At 40.1% G+C, this 22140-nt stretch overlaps 1 protein-coding gene across 1 annotated transcript in view; it reads right to left on the bottom strand.

Moving 5' to 3' along the window:
- The window catches only part of LOC126229635 (sodium/hydrogen exchanger 3-like), a 702719-nt gene that overhangs the window by 32508 nt on the left and 648071 nt on the right, over window positions 1-22140 (bottom strand). Inside the window, exon 12 of the mRNA XM_049942376.1 lies at window positions 17509-17568. Coding sequence (XP_049798333.1) covers window positions 17509-17568 — 60 coding nt within the window. The remainder of the gene's footprint in view (window positions 1-17508; window positions 17569-22140) is intronic.

Genomic DNA, 22140 nt, shown 5'->3' on the forward strand with positions numbered 1-22140 from the left:
ATATATATATATATATATATATATATATATATATATATATAAAAAAAAACAAAGATGATGTGACTTACCAAACGAAAGCGCTGGCACGTCGATAGACACACAAACAAAATCAAACACACACACAAAATTCAAGCTTTCGCAACATATATATATAGAGGGAAACATTCCACGTGGGAAAAATATATCTAAAAACAAACATGATGTGACTTACCGAACGAAAGCGCTGGCAGGTCGATAGACACACAAACATACACACAAAATTCAAGCTTTCGCAACAAACTGTTGCCTCATCAGGAAAGAGGGAAGGAGAGGGAAAGACAAAAGGATGTGGGTTTTAAGGGAGAGGGTAAGGAGTCATTCCAATCCCGGGAGCGGAAAGACTTACCTTAGGGGGAAAAAAGGACGGGTATGCACTCGCACACACACACATATCCATCCACACGTATACAGACACAAGCAGACATTAAATATGTTAAGTCCTCTTTTGTCCTTGAACTGCACCTATGATATTCACTATTTGTTCTGAAAAGAGATTGATTGTTATTAATGAAACATACATGGGAGAAGATATACAGATATGTTGTTACGAGAACTTGGCTTTTCTGGAACAGCTTCCTGCATAAGTGTCTTTGATGCACAGCATTTATGATGCATACAGCTCTCTTCTGAGCAATGGAAGTTTTTTTGCCATTAGCTTGTTACCCCAAAAGATGACGCCATAAGACAACAATGCATGGAAATACCAAAAGTAAGCAGCTCTAACGGCATCCTCATGTGCAGATGATACAATTACGTGTAAAGCAAAAGCTGCAGAACGGATCTTTTTTTTCTTCCAGATCTAGGATGTGGTTGGGCAAATTTAATTTTCTGTAAAAGTACACTTAGCAGAGTCCACTTTTTGTATACATTGTCCATTACACTTTTTATTTCTACCCACTTGTTCTTTCTGTGTCAAATGAAATTGTATATAATGAGTTTTATTAACATTGAAGGCGAGTCCATTACTGTTAAAGTGTTTGTGAAAATCAATAAAAGCACCATTAGCAGGGGGTTTTAGGTTTTTCCCTGCTGTTTTATCTATTAAGAGAGAAATATCGTCAGCAAAGAGGGAGAACTAGCTCACTGAAGTGGTACATTGTAGGAAGTCATGTACAAATAAAGGAAACAGTAAGGGGCCCTGCAGCAAGCCTTGTGGAGCTCCAATGCTGACTGAGCCCCTTTGTTATGAAGTTGGGATCCATTACTGTCAGTAATTGTTATCCTCTGTTTCATAGCTGTAAGATAAGACCTAATCAATGTCCTCATTATTCCACTTAACCCATAAAAGTCTGTTTTTCTTAACAGCATATCATGGTTGACACAGTCTAAAGTCTAGGATAGGTCACATAGGATTCCAATTGGTGCCAATTTTCTGTTAAAAGATATCAGAAATTGATAAGTGAAGGAGGAAACAGCATCATCCATTGATAGGCCTTGGCCGAAACCAAACTGATATTGAGAAAGAATGTTATGGCTGTTGAGGTGATCAACAGTTCCACTGAACATCCATTTCTCTAGGACCTTGGAGAAATTTGTTAGCGGGGTTATGGGGCAGTAGTTTGATATATCAGTATTTTTTTTTTCCACCTGTTTTGAAAGGTGATTTCACACAGCATATTTTAATCTAAATAGCACTGTCGAAATATTATCAGCCCCACAAGAAATTTTTGCTGTCATGTTTTTCATTTATCTGTTTGATCTCACTAATTATGAAAGGAATTACATGCATCTGAACAGCTGTGGCACTACCAGCTTTATGCAGACGTGCTAATGGATCACTCATTGAGCCTTTACAGCCAATTTTCTCAGCAGCTGTTAAGAAATGTCTACTGAAGATATCAGCAATTTCCTCTCCAATTTTTTTACTATGTTTCCAATATGAGAAATTTCTATATCAGACATATATTCCAGGTTTTCCCACTCTCACCTTTTTATAGCTAGCCAAATGGTGTCTGCTTTGTTATGTGAGTTGTCAGTTTCAGATGTGATGTACATAGTTTAAGATTTTTTATAACTCTTTTAAAAATATTACAGTACAAATTCATCATTAACATTCTTTTCCATACATACAGGGCTCCAGTCAATCTGCTGCAAGAAAAATCTGAAGACTTCTAGCCTATCAGTATTTCCTGGCCTGTAAGATTTAAAGGAATGCTTAGTTTTATGACACAGCTTAATGTCATTTACTGTAAGCAGTTCACCATCATGATCTGACAGTCCACTGACTATTTGCTTTACAGTGATACAGAGCTGCTCCTGCTCTGTCCACGAAAATATTGTCAATTAAGCACCTAGATAGGGGTGAATAGGCTATATGTTTGTATTGTTACTTTTAGTATTGTGGTTGTTGTTTGCACTTATTCAGAAATTTGCTCTTGATATTAACCAAAAACATCACCAGAAAGTATATATATTGGCATGTCCATGAAGAGGCTTATGCAAGGTTGTCAATGTAACACAAAAATCTTAAAACAAATGTTTTCTTGACTGTATTTTCAATGCCCCAGAAGACTGTGCAGTAGACAGTACTGAAAGAAAGTACACTGGCAATCAAGTCTACAGGTCAACAAAATGAGAGAGATTTCTATGTGTAGTTTTTAGTGGGATTCACTAACGATACAGGGCTCATCTTCAGCATGCTAGTGTAGAAGGTGACATGAAATCAGTTAAATGTAAAATCCATGGAAGTTACATGTTTATTTATATACATATACAACGATGGAAAAAAAATCAAAACACCAAGAAGGAGTTGTGCAACATAAACGGAAGTTAGCAGGCATGTTTCTACATCTGAAAGATAATTTCACACCAATCAAGAAAGACTTGCATTAGTAGCACCACTGTTAGGATGCAAATCAGGTTTGCTTTAAATACATGCTGTAATGGTCATAAGCTTTAGTTACTTTTGAGACTGGACATTGTGAGTTGCTGTTAGTCAAGAATGCCTTTCAGGCAACAAAGACAACATAATCAGCACCTCACTGAGTTTGAATGAGTTTGTGTAATAGGGCTATGAGAAGCTGGATATTCCTTCTGTGATATTGCAGATAGCTTTGGCAGTAATGTAGCAACTGTACATAACTGCTGGCAGCTGATGTCATGAGAATGTTCGGTTACAAGAAGGCCGTGCTCTGGATGGCCATGTGGCACTACCGAGAGTGAAGATCATCATGTTTGGCATAAGTCTCTGGTGGATCGTACTGCATCTGCAGCAACAATTTGGGCAGCAGTTGGCACCACAGTGACACAACAAACTGTTACAAATAGGTTACTTTAAGGACAGTACCAAGTCAGATGCCCTATAGTGTGCATTCCACAGACCCTAAACCATCACCATCTGCGATGTCAGTGATGACAAGCAAGAGCTCATTGGGGGCACGGCGGAGGTCTGTTGTGTTTTCAGATGAAAGCTGGTTCTGTCTCTCTGTCAATGGTGGCCATGTGTTGTTTAGAAGGAGGCCAGTTAAGGGCCTGCAACCAACAAGTCTGCGTGCTTGACACACTGGACTTACATCTGGAGTTATGGTCAGGGGTGCGATTTTGTAACACAATAGCAACACTCTCATGGTTATCTCATGTACCCTGACTGCAAATTTGTACATCAGTCTGGTGATTTGACCTGTTGTGCTGTCATTCATGAACAGCTTTTCAGAAGGTGTTTTCTAGCAGGACAATGCTCACCCACACACTGATGTTGTAACCCAACATGCTCTACAGAGTGTCGATATGTTGTCTTGGCCTGCTCCGTCAGTAGGTCTGTCTCCAGTTGAGCACATATGGGTCTTTATCAGATGACAACTCCTGTGTCATCCACAAACGGCACTGACCATCCCTGTATAGACTGACTATGAGCAACAGCAGGCATGAAACTCCATCCCAAAAACTGACATCTGGCACCTGGACAACAAATGCATGCATGTTTGCATGCAACACTCAGGTGGCAACACCAGCTATTAATGTATCAGCATGTTACATTTTCAATGGCTTATTTCACATTTATATTAATCTATAATCTTTCAATGTTAATCACTGAAATATGTAACCTAGAAAAATGTATTCTTGCTCTCATTCATTATTTTTTGTTGTAGTAATTTTTCCATTAGTGTATGTATTAAGCTGACTTTCAGTATTTTCTTTGTGTCTGAATAAAATCACATGTGTCCAACAAATTTGCTTAGAAAACAAAGATCCTAGAACGTCATGTAAAATTTAAACATATTTTTGATGTTAATTGTATCAAAATTCATGAGAGTGTCATGTTACACGATACCTGTTCAAATTTATCTGACTTTTATTTATGAAATCAGCCTTTATTGAAATACAATTTTTTGATGCTAGTCACTTTCAGAGTAGTCCTAGTCAGCTTCTACACATCTCTTTCAATGCTTCTGCCACTGCTAGAAGCTCGCTGGAAAGCTTGAAAGCTTCTTTTGGTATGGTGCACAGCTGCTCCATCAAATTCTGTATAATGTCTTCCCTGTTCTGAAATCTGGTCCCTTCCATTCTTTTTACAGTTTAGGGAAAAGCCAGAAGTCACTTTGTGCCAGGTAAGGGGAATAGGGTAACTGACAAACCGCAGTCATGTTTTGTTTGTGGCAAAAAGTTCTGAATTAATTGAGAATGATGAGCAGAACACAAGACTCGCTGTTTGTGTCTAACTGCTTCAAGAAGGTGATGAAAACCTCTTGGTACTTTGTAGCACTCCTTATTGACATAAGTAACTTCTGGGGTGAACTCATGATGGACCACACCAATCCAGTTATAAAAGACAGTCAGCATGATTCTCACATTGCTGCAAAGCTGCCTCACTTTTCTCCCAGGGATAATGGATGCTTGTTTACTGTTCTGTACAACATTGCGCCAGCCACAATACAGACACTATGAATGCTGTTCTCGGGCACTGGAATTAGTAATTGCTGTGTGCAAGCAGTTGGAAATTGCCCTGAATGCTGTCATATGATTTTAAATTGCTGCAGACAGGTGTGTTAAGGAATACCACCAAGAGATGTACAAGACATAACAAAGGTATCTCAAGGACTATCCTTTCTGGTGGAGACTACATCCACTACAGGCAGTACAGGGTATGTCTCCACTCATCCACCTGATTATGAGTGGCATGTCTGTGGTAGGTCTAGAGTTCCTGTACAAGGGGGAAAAAGGAAGATTGGCATTTAATTAGTCACTGACATGGATATCATCAGAGATGAAGAACAAGCTCAGAATTTGTCAAGAATGGAGACAGAAGTCAGCCTTACCATTTCAAAGGAACGATCCCAGCATTTGTCTGGAGTGATTTAGGGATCAACAGAAACCTAGATCTGCATGACTGGAAGCAGATTTGGACCATTGTCCACTTGAATTCAGGTCCAGTGTGATAACCACTGCACCACCTTGCAGGCTTATTCACAGAGGAGATGGGAACCAGAGAGAACTCAGACTATTACATCCATCCCCCTATCCAAAAATTTTGAGTTACTGTCTTTCATTGAAACTGTAACTGAGCCAGTGAGACACATTATACCTTTTGGGAAACCCCGTTTCAATGGGAGGCAAATGCTGGAGGTTAGGAGTTTATAAACTGTTGGCAGTTGAAACATACAGCAAATAATGGTGCCTTTAGGGAAATCACGGCAATAGATAGTAATGATGGGTTTGTGCATTCCAGCAACTGACACACACCATTGAAAGATTGACCTTGTGATCTCTCAGGTTTTATCAGAATTAATGGTTGTTCATTCCATTTTATGCACAATATTACTCAGAAAACAGAAATGACAACTCATTTGAATACCTAGACATGTGTGTCACCACTCCACTGATTGGTTTTCTTGTCTCCACACTGATGTATGCTACCCATGTTTCATCCACTGTCACAATGTGAGTCAGGAACTTCATCTCCTTGTCTACTGCACCACATCAAAGACACTGATGCCGCTCCCACCTTCTTCATATTGTGGTCATCAGTCAGATGCTTTGCGACACATCATACACAAAATTTGAATTTTAGCATACAACCCTGTCCGTAACATTTTTACAACAGATGGCAACCAATTCTTTCATCGTAAAGTAAATTCACCTAATCTTCCCAAAACAAATGGCACCATTTCCTTATGGCAATTTCACTCATAATGTGCTTCCCATATACTACGTGAAATTTACTATGAATGTTTATAGTTTTCAGGTTTTTTATGAACAGAAAATAATGACAGCACAAAATTCATAGGCAACTGTACTTTCAATAATAATTGGCATTTTGATTTGTGCTTACAGCACAAATAACAGTTCAATAACTTTTCCGCTGCACTGTCAGATTCGTACCAAGCTGGGTGACACAGCTATGTTGATACTGCTGATGTATCCCCAGTACTCCATACACCACACAGAACTTACTTTTTCAACAGCCCTCATCCTTCAGTTAGACAATTTGAGATTCCTGGGGTGCTGTTTTGAATCACAGAGCACACCCAAACTTAATCAATATGCAATAGAAGCTATAATTTATAGCACCCCCTAACTTGTGCAATATAAAATGGAACCTATTATTTATAGCATTTTGATGACATTTAACCAACTGTTAGTAGAAATTACTTCATAGAAGGTGGGCAAAAATATGAAAACGCCAAAAACACAATGAACTACCATGCCTAATATGGTGTATGGTAACTATTGCCATTCAAAACAGCTTCTGGACATCTCAAAATGGGTCCTGTATTCAGGTAACAATGATGGAAGTGGACAGCAATCTGCAAAGTACACCACAAAGGCTCAATAATATTGAGATCTGGTGACTGTGGTGGCTAGGAGACATGCAACAATTCAACCTCATATTCAAAAAACCAGTCCTGGGTGATGCGAGCTGTGTGAACTGGGGTTCTGTCATCTTGTAACACATTATCATCATTGGTGGACAAACTGTGTACCAAGGGACGAATCTAACCAGCCAAAACAGTCACATATTCCTTGACAGTAATATGATATAGCAGAGTACCTATGGGGCCCATGCAATACCACAAGTTGGCTGGCCAAATCTTCACTGAACCTCCACCACATTTCATTCTTGGGACATAAACTGAGCCAAAAGTTATAAACAGTATACAACAAGAATCATCCAACCAAATCACTTTCTTCCACTGCTCCGTAGTCCAGATTTTATTGTTTAAGCACCAGATTTTCCTGTTACAGGTATTTGCATCACTGATAAATGGTTTTGGAACTCTAGCTCACTCTGCAATTCCCTGCTTTTCGTGCTCCCTGTGTGTTGTTTTAATATTTCACGAGTGCAACATTTAGTTCTGCAGTGATTTTTTCAGCTGGTGTCTCCTTATTTCTTGTCACAGTTCTCTTCAATCACCATCTGCTAGGATCACTCAACAAACACTTTTGCTGCATTGCACCTTAGTGGGTGATGTTTTTCCATTTTTCCTGCAATGTGGTGTAAATTTTTGACAGGGTGTCTCCTGAAACACCAAGCACCTTGGTTATGAAACCACCCATCATACGAGCACCAACAATTTTCCCATTTTCAAATTCACTTCACTCTGACATAATACACTCACATCTACACAGAACACTGTTTTTTGGATTATGACTGACACTTGCAACTTATTTGAGTCTTGCATAGGGGCAATAGGTGGTAAAATACACCAGTGCAACCTGCAGGCTTGGCTAGCATCTGCATTTATGTTGAAGCATGCATTTCTTGTGGTGTTTCCATATTTTTCTCTGAGTGCTGTACATATCTTCTACTTTTTATTGTCTTACATTGCTTTAAGAATGGAATAACTCAACATTTTATAATTTTGTGAAAACAGTATTACACACACGTTTAAAGAGGCGCAGTCTACGTCCAATGCAATAAAATATCTATAATTAGTTATTCTGCATTAGGAAGTCATTGAGTAATGTTCATATAATCAGTCAGTGTTTAACATTCAGTACTTTAAAAATACTTACTGTGTGTGAACAACGTGTTATTGCCAATTGTTTGTGTAATTTAGACTCACCATAGTCTTGGTGATAACAGCTGATCATTGTCAAAAGAAAAATGAGAATAAATGTAAATGAACTTGAAACTCTACTTTGATGGCACTGTGAAAAGCTATTTAAAATTAATTCATAACACCAATCAACCATTAACAGGACATCAAGAAAAGACAATGACATATGAGTCACATGTTTAGACAGTTAATTTTATACAAACTCCATTCATCCACAGTAGTAAGTAATCTTTTACCAGTGCTAGAATGTTCTCAATGTTTGATGAAGGATGAACAATTACTTCAACTTGAAATTCCAGGAATGTTCTAGACATCTTAGACAATACATTGGTAAAACATTAGAGGAAAAATATGGATTTTGCTGCCATGCTTTAGTTATATCTAATGTTTAGTTTTTGCATTTGATTGACAGTTTCCTTGTCAATCTGCCGAATGCAATATTTAGTCAAATTATCTGATTCATAAACACTCTATGTGCAAGTGTTTTATACCTACCTACAGTTTGCAGTTAGCGACAACTTGAAAACTATGTAATACTGTGTATGTGTAGTGCAGCAATGTGTAGTTCAATCTAACAGACGGTTTGTGCCAGTGCAGATGCTATATGGATAGGGCTGAATGCGAGTGGTTTATTCGATATGCATTTTGTCATATGTCATACTGCAGCACATGAGCATGTGGTGAGAAATTAAATCATATGACAGACAGTGATTTCATTTTTATTGGATTCCATGAACCATTGTCACTGAAACTTCATATGATAAAGTTATATATAAATATTAAATTGTCATATAAATTTCCTTAAAACACAGAATTTTCGACAAATAAAAGCAATATACAATTAATATATTATCAAAATATATATGGAGTGAAACGAGTATTGAATTTTTGAGCAATTATGAATGTATAAGAGTGTTAAATAATATTCTGCACTAGTGAAGTGAGTCATGTAAACTGAGCAAAAGGAAAAATGTAAAAACAGCTGGTGATTATATCAGAGAATTAATATCTCTATGTCTATCCACAAGATGACTAAAGATGAAGCGATAAATCTGTCAAATCCAAAGGCCGTTAATTCAACTAAATACCTACGAAATATAATTAGGAACAATTTAAACTTGAAAGAACACAATCAAAATGTTGTGGGGAAGGCAAACCAAAGACTGCATGTTACTGGCATAACACTTGCAAAATGCAACAGTCTACTAAAGAGACTGCCTATACTATGCTTGTCTGTCCTCTTTTGGAGCACTGCTGCATGGTTTGGGCACCGAGCGAGGCGGTGCAGAAGAGAGTGCAATTGACATGATACAGGATTTGGGGTTGACATTTTTAACCAAGGCATTTTTTTGTTGCAGTGGAATATTGTCACAAAATTTTGATCACCAACTTTCTCCGTCAAATGCAAAAATATTTTGTTGATGCCGACCTATACAGTGATAAATGATCATCATAATAAAATAAGGGAAGTCAGAGCTTGCACAGAAAGATATAGGTGCTCGTTTTTTCTGCACACTGTTTGAGATTGGAATAATAGAAAATTATTGTGAAGATGGTTCGATGAACCCTCTGCCAGGCACTTAACTGTGATTTGTAGAGTATCCATGTAGATGTAGATTTGAAGTTCATCCAGTATTTTAGACATGACACTTTTGCAATAAACTTCAACTCCATTTCACAGTTAATATTGGTCAACTAAGAGATTTGCCTGTTATATGACATCATCACAAGAATCAGCCAGGATGCGAAGAGCACATTTTGAAACCAGGAGATGTACTGTGTGGGCCTAATTTAGTCACAACTATGAAAGGCTGTGGTTGCAGTGGCCCTAATGAGTTGGTTAAAATGTATAATTTTCAGCTACTGCAAAGTACATATGATGCAGTCTGTGGGCACATGCAGTGTAGCACTATTTTTTAGTGATTCTTGGCTGAGGAGATGTGAGTGTCATCCTAGACCAGGCAGTGGAATGTGTGGAGCACACTGAGATGAGTAAAAACCATCTCTTGTCACATTGCAGCTACATGACTTACAAGCTGCTCCACTGCATGTTCAATAGAGTTGTAATTCTTCCATCTGCCTAAAACAATGAAGAACTATGAACAGCCATGCATTTTATCTACATCTGTATCCACATCAATATAATAGAGGGAAACATTCCACATGGGAAAAATATATCTAAAAACAAAGATGATGTGACTTACCGAACGAAAGTGCTGGCAGGTCGATAGACACACAAACAAACACAAACACACACACAAAATTCAAGCTTTCGCAACAAACTGTTGCCTCATCAGGAAAGAGGGGAAGGAGAGGGAAAGACGAAAGGATGTGGGTTTTAAGGGAGAGGGTAAGGAGTCATTCCAATCCTGGGAGCGGAAAGACTTACCTTAGGGGGAAAAAAGGACAGGTACCGTATTTACTCGAATATAAGCCGCACTCGAATCTAAGCCGCACCTGAAAAATGAGACTCGAAATCAAGGAAAAAAAATTTCCCGAATCTAAACCGCACCTGAAATTTGAGACTCGAAATTCAGGGGGAGAGAAGAGGTTTAGGTCGCACCTCCAAATCGAAACAAAGTTGGTCCATTGTAATATGAGACACAGTTTAGGTCAAATGAATGACGATACAGCTACAGTAGTTTGGTTCGAGTCATAAGCTTAGCAGTTAAGCTTTACCAGGTAGCCATTGCTGTGCGTCAGGCGCTCCGTCCGTATTTATACGGGTACTCTTCCTTTTTCACGTGCTTCGTCTGGTTTGAATCTATTGCTTATTTTGCTTCGATCTGATAAGTGCCGTTTTCTTTTGTTATAGGTGTTTACGTCACCCTAAGCTGAAAATGCATTACTGTACTGTGTCATGCATTGTTTGTCGCATTCTGATAGTGCGTGTTTACGGACTGTCGCCGCTCGCGGCATGGCTTGCTTTTGTGCGCGCTACTGCCGCTAACAATAAAAAAAAGAGAGAGGAATCATCTCATTAGCGAAACAATGGCAAGAGACTGCTGTTTGTTGTTACTTACATTGCTGCTTTCTTTGATAATGATCAACAAGAACTAAGTAATAGACTGCGTATGATAGGACATGTTCTGAACAAGAGTTTAGCTAAAATTTTTCTCCGTTTGAAAATCTTTGCGGCCGCTTCTTTAGTACATCAAATTCTGCACAGAAATTAGAGTCATCTTAGATTTGAAAATCTAGTCAGTTGCCGTGCTTCATTTCTGATTGTATCACTTAATACGAATATAAACATGACACGATACATATATTCTTCCGCGTTTGCTGTTGTCTCACTCTAGTTTCGTAGTTTATTAGGCAGGCAAGATTTAAATGAGATAGCAGCAAACACAAAAGAAAACATGGCAAAATGTTTATATTCGTATTATTCTTATGGTGAAGAGAATACTGCATGTGATTCACAATTCATAAAAGTTCCTATTAGCAACCATCTCTTGTCACAGGTAGGAAAAATTTCAGAACGTAGAGTTGGCCATATTGACAAACATCCCTAACAGTCTTGCCAGTCGGATTTTCGTAGTACATTGAAATTCTGCTACATACGAAGATGAACAATACGGAGTTTGTATTTACTTCGTTGGATAATGTATGAAAATGCAGTGGTCGAAACTCGGGGCAGAGAAAAAAAGCCCGTCTTCCACCTTTTTTTAAAAAAAAAATTTATTTACTGACGCAGAGGTTTTGGCACCAGTATTTACCTTTGTGCCTACAAACCATGCCTGTGTAAAGCTACATATATTCGACAGCAGAAGTTCGTTGTGGCGGCACCTACCAACATTTTTCAGAACTCCCGCTTACTTTGCACTCGATTCTAAGCCGCAGGCGGGTTTTTGGATTACAAAAACCGGAAAAAAAGTGCGGCTTAGATTCGAGTAAATACGGTATACACTCGCGCACACACACACATATCCATTCACGCATATACAGACACAAGCAGACATATTTAAACACAAAGAGTTTGGGCAGAGATGTCAGTCGAGGCGGAAGTGAAGAGGCAAAGATGATGTTGAATGACAGGTGAGGTACGAGTGGCGGCAACTTGAAATTAGCAGAGATTGAGGCCTGGTGGGTAACGGGAAGAGAGGATATATTGAAGAGCATGTTCCCATCTCCGGAGTTCGGATAGGTTGGTGTTGGTGGGAAGTATCCAGATAACCCGGACGGTGTAACACTGTGCCAAGATGTGCTGGCCGTGCACCAAGGCATGTTTAGCCACAGGGTGATCCTCATTACCAACAAACACTGTCTGCCTGTGTCCATTCATGCGAATGGACAGTTTGTTGCTGGTCATTCCCACATAGAATGCATCACAGTGTAGGCAGGTCAGTTGGTAAATCACGTGGGTGCTTTCACATGTGGCTCTGCCTTTGATCGTGTACACCTTGCGGGTTACAGGACTGGAGTAGATGGTGGTGGGAGGGTGCATGGGACAGGTTTTACACCGGGGGCGGTTACAAGGATAGGAGCCAGAGAGTAGGGAAGGTGGTTTGGGGATTTCATAGGGACGAACTAACAGGTTACGAAGGTTAGGTGGACGGCGGAAAGACACTCTTGGTAGAGTGGGGAGGATTTCATGAAGGATGGATCTCATTTCAGGGCAGGATTTGAGGAAGTCGTATCCCTGCTGGAGAGCAACATTCAGAGTCTGGACCAGTCCCAGAAAGTATCCTGTCACAAGTGGGGCACTTTTGTGCTTCTTCTGTGGGGGATTCTGGGTTCGAGGGGATGAGGAAGTGGCTCTGGTTATTTGCTTCTGTACCAGGTCGGGAGGGTAGTTGCGAGATGCGAAAGCTGTTGTCAGGTTGTTGGTGTAATGGTTCAGGGATTCCGGACTGGAGCAGATTCGTTTGCCACGAAGACCTAGGCTGTAGGGAAGGGACCGTTTGATGTGGAATGGGTGGCAGCTGTCATAATGCAGGTACTGTTGCTTGTTGGTGGGTTTGATGTGGACGGACGTGTGAAGCTGGCCATTGGACAGGTGGAGGTCAATCCTGGAACAACAACGCCCTAATTCAGTAGTTAACCTATCCTCCAAACCTCTCTCCCAATCCGAAACCTCTGTCCTATCCAAAGGCCTCACCTTCAGCCCCACTCCCAGATTCAACCAAACAGCCCTCGTCAAAGATTTACTGTCCTACACTCGTACTCTCTGCTGGAAATATCACTTTGCCACGAAGAAAAATGATCCTAATCCTACTCCTAATGATCCAACTCCCCAAGACTCCTTCCAAATTGAACGCTGCCTGGAACAGTTCCGTCCTCCGTCGCAGGGGACCCACCTACTCTTCCTCAAAATCACCCTCTCCAAACCTTCCAGGAATTTCTGACTTCCAGCCTAGCATCTCAATCCTTCTTAAAAAACCTTAATCCTACTCCCAACATCACCACTGCTGAAGCGCAGGCTATCCGTGATCTGAAGGCTGACCGATCCATCGTCACTCTTCCGGCGGACAAGGGTTCCACGACCGTGGTACTTGATCGTCGGGAGTATGTGGCTGAGGGACTGCGTCAGCTTTCAGACAACACCACATACAAAGTTTGCCAAGGTAACCCCATTCCCGATGTCCAGGCAGAGCTTCAAGGAATCCTCAGAACCTTAGGCCCCCTGCAAAACCTTTCACCTGACTCCATCAACCTCCTGACCCCACCGACACCCCGCACCCCTACCTTCTACCTTCTTCCTAAAATCCACAAAGCCAATCATCCCGGCCGCCCCATTGTAGCTGGTTACCAAGCCCCCACAGAATGGATCTCTGCCTACGTAGATCAACACCTTCAACCCATTACATGCAGTCTCCCATCCTTCATCAAAGACACCAACCACTTTCTCGAACACCTGGAATCCTTACGCAATTTGTTACCCCCGGAAACCATCCTTGTAACCATTGATGCCACTTCCTTATGCACAAATATTCCGCATGTCCAGGGCCTCGCTGCGATGGAGCACTTCCTTTCATGCCGATCACCTGCCACCCTACCTAAAACCTCTTTCCTCATCACCTTAGCCAGCTTCATCCTGACCCACAACTTCTTCACTTTTGAAGGCCAGACATACCAACAATTAAAGGGAACAGACATGGGTACCAGTATGGCCCCCTCGTATGCCAACCTATTCATGGGTCGCTTAGAGGAAGCCTGCTTGGTTACCCAGGCCTGCCAACCCAAAGTTTGGTACAGATTTATTGATGACATCTTCACGATCTGGACTCACAGTGAAGAAGAACTTCAGAATTTCCTCTCCAACCTCAACTCCTTTGGTTCCATCAGATTCACCTGGTCCTACTCCAAATTCCTTCCTTGACGTTGACCTCCACCTGTCCAATGGCCAGCTTCACACGTCCGTCCACATCAAACCCACCAACAAGCAACAGTACCTGCATTATGACAGCTGCCACCCATTCCACATCAAACGGTCCCTTCCCTACAGCCTAGGTCTTCATGGCAAATGAATCTGCTCCAGTCCGGAATCCCTGAACCATTACACCAACAACCTGACAACAGCTTTCGCATCTCGCAACTACCCTCCCGACCTGGTACAGAAGCAAATAACCAGAGCCACTTCCTCATCCCCTCGAACCCAGAATCCCCCACAGAAGAAGCACAAAAGTGCCCCACTTGTGACAGGATACTTTCCGGGACTGGACCAGACTCTGAATGTGGTTCTCCAGCAGGGATACGACTTCCTCAAATCCTGCCCTGAAATGAGATCCATCCTTCATGAAATCCTCCCCAATCCATCAAGAGTGTCTTTCCGCCATCCACCTAACCTTCGTAACCTGTTAGTTCGTCCCTATGAAATCCCCAAACCACCTTCCCTACCCTCTGGCTCCTATCCTTGTAACCGCCCCCGGTGTAAAACCTGTCCCATGCACCCTCCCACCACCACCTACTCCAGTCCTGTAACCCGCAAGGTGTACACGATCAAAGGCAGAGCCACATGTGAAAGCACCCACGTGATTTACCAACTGACCTGCCTACACTGTGATGCATTCTATGTGGGAATGACCAGCAACAAACTGTCCATTCGCATGAATGGACACAGGCAGACAGTGTTTGTTGGTAATGAGGTTCACCCTGTGGCTAAACATGCCTTGGTGCACGGCCAGCACATCTTGGCACAGTGTTACACCGTCCGGGTTATCTGGATACTTCCCACCAACACCAACCTATCCGAACTCCGGAGATGGGAACATGCTCTTCAATATATCCTCTCTTCCCGTTACCCACCAGGCCTCAATCTCTGCTAATTTCAAGTTGCCGCCACTCATACCTCACCTGTCATTCAACATCATCTTTGCCTCTTCACTTCCGCCTCGACTGACATCTCTGCCCAAACTCTTTGTCTTTAAATATGTCTGCTTGTGTCTGTATATGTGTGGATGGATATGTGTGTGTGTGCGAGTGTATACCTGTCCTTTTTTCCCCCTAAGGTAAGTCTTTCCGCTCCCGGGATTGGAATGACTCCTTACCCTCTCCCTTAAAACCCACATCCTTTCGTCTTTCCCTCTCCTTCCCCTCTTTCCTGATGAGGCAACAGTTTGTTGCGAAAGCTTGAATTTTGTGTGTGTGTTTGTGTTTGTTTGTGTGTCTATCAACCTGCCAGCGCTTTCGTTCGGTAAGTCACATCATCTATATCCACATCTACATACGCACTCTGCAAGCCATTGTATGCTGCATGGCAGTGGGTACCTTGTACCAGTACTAGTAATTTGCTTTCTTGTTCCACTCAAAAATGGAGTGAGGGAAAAACAACTGCGTTTATGCCCCTGTACAAATGCTTATTTCTTTAATCTTGTCTTTGTGGTCCTTACACGAAATGTACTCTGGTGGTAAGAGAACTGTTCTGTAGTCAGATCCAAATGCTGGTTCTCTAAATTTCTGCGCTTACACCTCATGAAAAGAGTGTTGTCTTCCCTCCAGGGATTCCCATTTGAGTCCACGAAGCATGCCCATAATACCTGCATGTTGATCAAACTTACTAGTTAAAAATCAAGCAGAATGTCTCTGAATTTCTTAGATGTCTTCCTTTAATCCAACCTGACGTAGGGCCCAAACACTCAAGCAATACTTAAGAATGAATCACATTAGCGGTATATACACAGTTTCTTTTATACATGAGCTACGCTTTCCTAAAATTCTTAGAATAAACTGAAGTCGACCATTTGCCCTCTCTATTACCATCCTTATGTTCTCATTCCATTTCATATTGCTTTGCAACATTAGGCCTGGATATCTAAGCAATTATTTTCTTTTAAGCATCACACTAATATGCTGTATAGGATTGTTCTCCTACTCATCTCAATTAACTTACATTTTTCTGCATTTAGAACAAACTGCCAATCATCACACCAACTAGAAATTCTGTCTAAGTCAGCTTATAGCCTCCTACAGTCACGCAAGCTCATCTTCCCACACAACACAGCATCATCAGCAAATAGATGCAGGTTGCTACTCACTCTGCCTGTCAGATCATTTATGTATGTAGAGAAAAATGCTACTCTATTGTGAAGTGGGTATTACAATGAATTAAATTTTAAGATGGTATAAGAAATCCACTGACTTCTCTTGTTTACATTGTCACATTATGACAGGCAAGAATTATGATAATGCACAAAATTCTGTCAATTCCACTAAACACTCTCAGCAAAGATAACATAATTTGACAAGAGTTTAAAGGTTTTTATCAAACTGCCTGAGAACATAAAAACCATTAAGCATACATTGCTGTTTCAAATATCATTATCAAATATACAATGCCACAGCATCTACTAAGGCAATGAACATATAGACTTGGTATGTTACTGCTTTGTGTTCCATTTCCTATCCAGTGGTAGTTCATTTAAATGTACAGACAGAGTGCTAGAACAGTAATAGATTTGGAATTATAACGGGTACCTAATTCATGTATCAAGTTAAGGAATCACTTATGTGAAAGCTGTGTACAATTTCAATGTAATTGAGATCTCCAGTATCCATAGCAGTCAGTACTATTTTAGATAAATAAATACAACAAAGGCCACACCAAGAGGTAGTCCTCCAGGCAGCTATGCTTGATGCTTCCACCATTGATGACTGTGCCTGTATTGCCAGGTAATGTGGATAACCTTGGTATGACATTTCTGATGCGTGCACAAAATGCACACTGTGTACTAATAAATAGTGCAAAACAGAGTCTTCACTGAATCACCTGAAGAAGACTCGAAGGTGCTTAGTTGAAATGTCATGCTTAGAAGTAAACAATCACGAGCTGCAACTCAAAAATATTACTGACCATTTAGTATGCTGAGAAGACTTCAACATCTTCATGTGAACACAATGTGTTTACAACAACTCAAAGAAATATCCCTGCATATACAGGTTAAAACAAAGGTAGAATTTGGAAAAGGATTAAAAAATAAGCTTTGTTACACACTTCAAAATGGGAAATGCTTAGAGAAAATAAGTTTTTACTTACCACCATCAGAATCACGTGACATCTTTTTCTGAAGCCCGTCTCCACCTGATACTGGATCATCTGGTCAAAATAAAATAAACATCACCTAAAATAAAATAGCTGTGCAGATACAGAGACTAAAACAGACCAATATTAGGTGATGCCTCTTTCTAAAACCTTTCATTTCACCTCAGTTTCTTGCCTAGGGAGATAATTCTTTCTCTATAGCATATGACACAGGATAACCAGAAGAAATAAATATGTGCCTTTTTTGCTCTAAATGAGTGTAAAATTATTAAAAAGGCTTTGTTCTCTACGAATTCCTTACATTAATTAAAACAACTAAAAAATTACAGTCTCTCAACCATCTTACAAACTGCACTTTGCAGTACTAATATTAGATCTGAAGATAATTTGTTTATCGTATTCAAACAGGTAATTGAAACAATAAATGTTGTTATCCAAATTGCATTTTCTTCCATACAACTGAAGTCTAATACGCGACATCTTGTTTATTTTAGATATAATATTAAATTTGAGAATGTCTATGTTACATTCTCAGCATATGTATAGTCTTTCTAATTCATGTTACATATTTTGACTGTTTATTGTGGTACCATTTATAACAGGATACAATGAACAGAAATGTGTGACCACTGTGTTACAGGAAAAAATACAAAAAATAACACATTCCACTCTCAAATATCTGCTGGGTGAAGTTCAGTAGTAATTTACTGTGACTTTGATAATTATTACATTTGTTAATAATATCCATGTGTCACATTTCCCAACGCTGGTCCACAATCTGTTTCATTACTACAACAGTGATAAATATTTGGCATTATTACCAATTTACATAGTTAAGCATGTAATAAATATTAAAGTTGTAGTGAATTATCATCTTTCTTTAACTGGTAGTTGTAACAGAATGGAATAAATTATTTTACGTGTTTCCTTCCACCATCATAGTTTTTCTAATTTACAGACACACTTCCACAGGCATACATCCAAACACAAATGTCCAGAGCCACAGTAGCACTTATACTGCAAATGTGTGCATCAGAGTGTGCATATAATCAAGAAAAATACTGATAGCTAGAAACCTAATGTAATTTTATGATCTGTTATATATGTCCATGACTTATCCACCAGTCAGCTAAAGCTCCTATGTATTCTCTGTTTCCATCTATTATCATTATAGCTACAAACATGTTTACCCATGGACTGTGAGTTTCATCATATTAAATAATCAGAAATGATTAAATATATGCAGCCATTTGAACTGTCTACTGATTTCAAAATTAAAAACCCCTCTGCTAATCATCCTCCAAACCAATGTTGCCCATTTTATGTGACGTCTCTATAAGTTGCTGTTCCAAACACCAGCACAAAAGTCACACAGATATGAGAAAGTTCCTGGCTGGCCTATTTATTCTGTACCATGGATGAACCAGTACTTTTGAAACAGATATCTTGTAACATCAATGAAATATATGTTACTCTTACATACACATTATTAAAATAAAATGTCACTTAACTTATCAGTCTCTAGGGTAAAATTTGCAAGCAGATGAAATTTTTAAAAAAAGACACAAGCATATAACTAAAGCTACATGATAAAATCTGACCAATCACGAATTTATACAAAGGCAGTATCACAGCGTAGGCCTACTAAAGGTATCTTAACAATTAATTCCATGAAAAGTACATTAATAGAGTGCAAAAGAAATTAATGTTGAAGCATATGTATTAATATTGCACGTCAACATGTCTAAGTATTGTTTGGCAACATGATTCCTCACATGAGAAGAAACCAAGTATATATACATCAAAAAAAGTTTTGCATCACCCCAGTTCCCAGAACTCCTGAAGATAGACATTGACTGTGGATACTGTATCACAGACACAGTTCCTTTGACTGTTCAGAGACGTCACTAAACCCACCCAGAGATGTAAACACCCATGAATGAACAGCGCCTATTAGACACAGGGGGTCCGACAGCTGATCAGTTCCAGTCATTCTACCAGAAAGGAGTTACATGGCTCGTGTTGTCTGTAGTTCAACCACACCTAGACAGTCAATACCACAGTTTGATCATGTCCGCATTGTTACTTTGTGCCAGGAAGGGCTCTCAGCAAAGGAAGTGTACAGGTGTCTCGGAGTGAACCAAAGCAATGTTGTTCCGACATGGAGGAGATATAGAGAGACAGGAACTGTCGATGACATGATTAGCTCAGGCCACCCAAGGGCTACTACTGCAGTGGATGACAGCTACCTACAGATTATAGCTCAGAGAAATCCTGACAGCAACGCCACCATGTTGAATAATGATTTTCGTGCAGCCACAGGATGTCATGTTATGACTCAAACTGTACACAATAGACTGCATGATGCGCAACTTCACACCCGATGTCCATAGCGAGGTCCAGCGTGGTACAGATGGGTCCAACAACACACCGAATGGACCACTCAGGATTGGCATCATGTACTCTTCACCAATGAGTGCCGCATACACCTTCAACCACACAATCATCAGAGACATGTTTGGAGGAAACCTGGTCAGGCTGAATGCCTTAGACTCACTGTCCAGTGAGTGCAGCAACGTGGAGGTTCCCTGATGGTTTGGGGTGGCATTATGTGGGGCCGACGTACACTGTTGGTGGTCACAGAAGGTGCCATAATGGCTGTAGGATACGTGAATGCCATCTTCCAACCAATAGTGCAACCACATCAGCAGCATATTGGTGAGGCATTCGTCTTCATGGACAAAAATTCGCACCCCCATCATGCACATCTTGTGAATGAATTCCTTCAGGACAATGACATCAGTTGACTATAGTGGCCAGCATGTTCTCCTGACATGAACCCTTTTGAATATGCCTGGGATAGACTGAAAAGGGCTGTTTATGGACGACGTGACCCACCAACAACTCTGAGGGATCTACGCCGAATCGCTGTTGAGGAGTGGGACAATCTGGACCAACAGTGCCATGATTAACTTGTGGATAGTATGCCATGATGAATATAGGCATGCATCAATGCAAGAGAACAAGTTACTGGGTATTGGAGGTACCGGTGTGTACAGCAATCTAGACCACCACCTCTGAAGGTCTCACTGTATGGTGGTACAATATGCAATCTGTGCTTTTCATGAGCAATAAAAAGGGTGGAAATGATGTTTATGTTGATCTCTATTCCAATTTTCTGTACAAGTTCCGGAACTCTCAGAACAGAGGTGATGCAAAACTTTTTTTGATGTGTGTATATGGATGATAGCACTAAGTCTAAACTCTAGTAAAACTATTAAATGTGAATGTACTGTCTGTTGAACATCAAGATAATTATGTAGTTAGTTATTCAAGCCACAAAATGGGAATACTAAGCTTTGGAAAACAATAATTAAATAATGGTGAGTTCAGCACTTCTAATAAAAATGTAGCTTTTGTGAAATACATGTGTAGACCAAAAACTCACAGCCAATAACAATGGTGGTGATCTTGTATCCACAGTAGCATCAATGTACTGTTGCAAATAGAAAAGTGCTAAGTGAAAACAAATACAGAGGGTGCAAATGCTTAAAGCTGGACATGTTTTAAGACTGTGGGATAGTGCCTGGATTTCAATAAATGAAAATGGTTACTGAGAATATGTATGGGGAAAATTATGTTTGTTCTTGTTGTATTTCAGTCATTAATTTATTGCAAACATTAAAGATAATTACTTCTGCACTTCAGCAATTGAAAACAAAATCACTAAATCAAATATTTAATATCTGAAACTATTGCAATTAATACAAAATTATGTGCATCTCAAAATTTGTTGAAACATACATTACAATTGCAAGCACCAGGCACATAAAGAGTGAAGAAATGACAAATTTTCCTTAAATTATTGATTAATATTCTATAAACTGACTATCATTTAATTTAATGGGCAGGATACAGCTTTTCACATATTCTACAATATTCTGAGGGCAATATATTTCTGAGTATATGCATTGGAAAAATTCCTCATTTGTGTGGCTTTAGTGTACATAGCTGCTATACAGTATTTTGTTGTGGTTTACATCAACAAATGTGTACTGCTATAAGTCAAAAGGAAATTAGTCCAAAAACATCAGTGCCAACCACAGGAGTACCTGGAAAATGTGCATGAAGGCAATATTTCTAGATGTAAACAAAAACCCAACAAAAAATACTGATAACAATGTTTTAAATGAAAACATGGAAAGTGTGTATTAAAATAAATATAAATACTTTAGGAATAAAGGAGACATCTCACAAAACAGCAGAAGTGTTGTGTCGTTGACAGTCACACACACACACACATACACACACACACACACACACACACCTGTGGCCATAAATAGTGCAGGCTTGACACTCAATGCTACGTCTGCATTTCAGCAGGTGGACTGGAGTAAGGTGAGGGTTGTGTCAGGTGGGGTGGGTAGGGGAGAGAGGCAGGAGGAAGGAAGAGGGGTTGGGGTGAGTAGCTAGCAGCTTGGAGGGTGTCAGAAGGTTTGCTGAGGAATGTGGGAGGGAGGAGTGGCAGGTGCATGGGCTAGGCATGTGATATAAGGGTACCAGAGCAGAGGGTAACCAGCACATAATGGAGGTAACTTGGAGATAAGGACTGGTATGGGGTGATAG

This window comes from Schistocerca nitens, unplaced genomic scaffold, assembly GCF_023898315.1.
Source record: "Schistocerca nitens isolate TAMUIC-IGC-003100 unplaced genomic scaffold, iqSchNite1.1 HiC_scaffold_376, whole genome shotgun sequence".
Taxonomy (NCBI): domain Eukaryota; kingdom Metazoa; phylum Arthropoda; class Insecta; order Orthoptera; family Acrididae; genus Schistocerca; species Schistocerca nitens.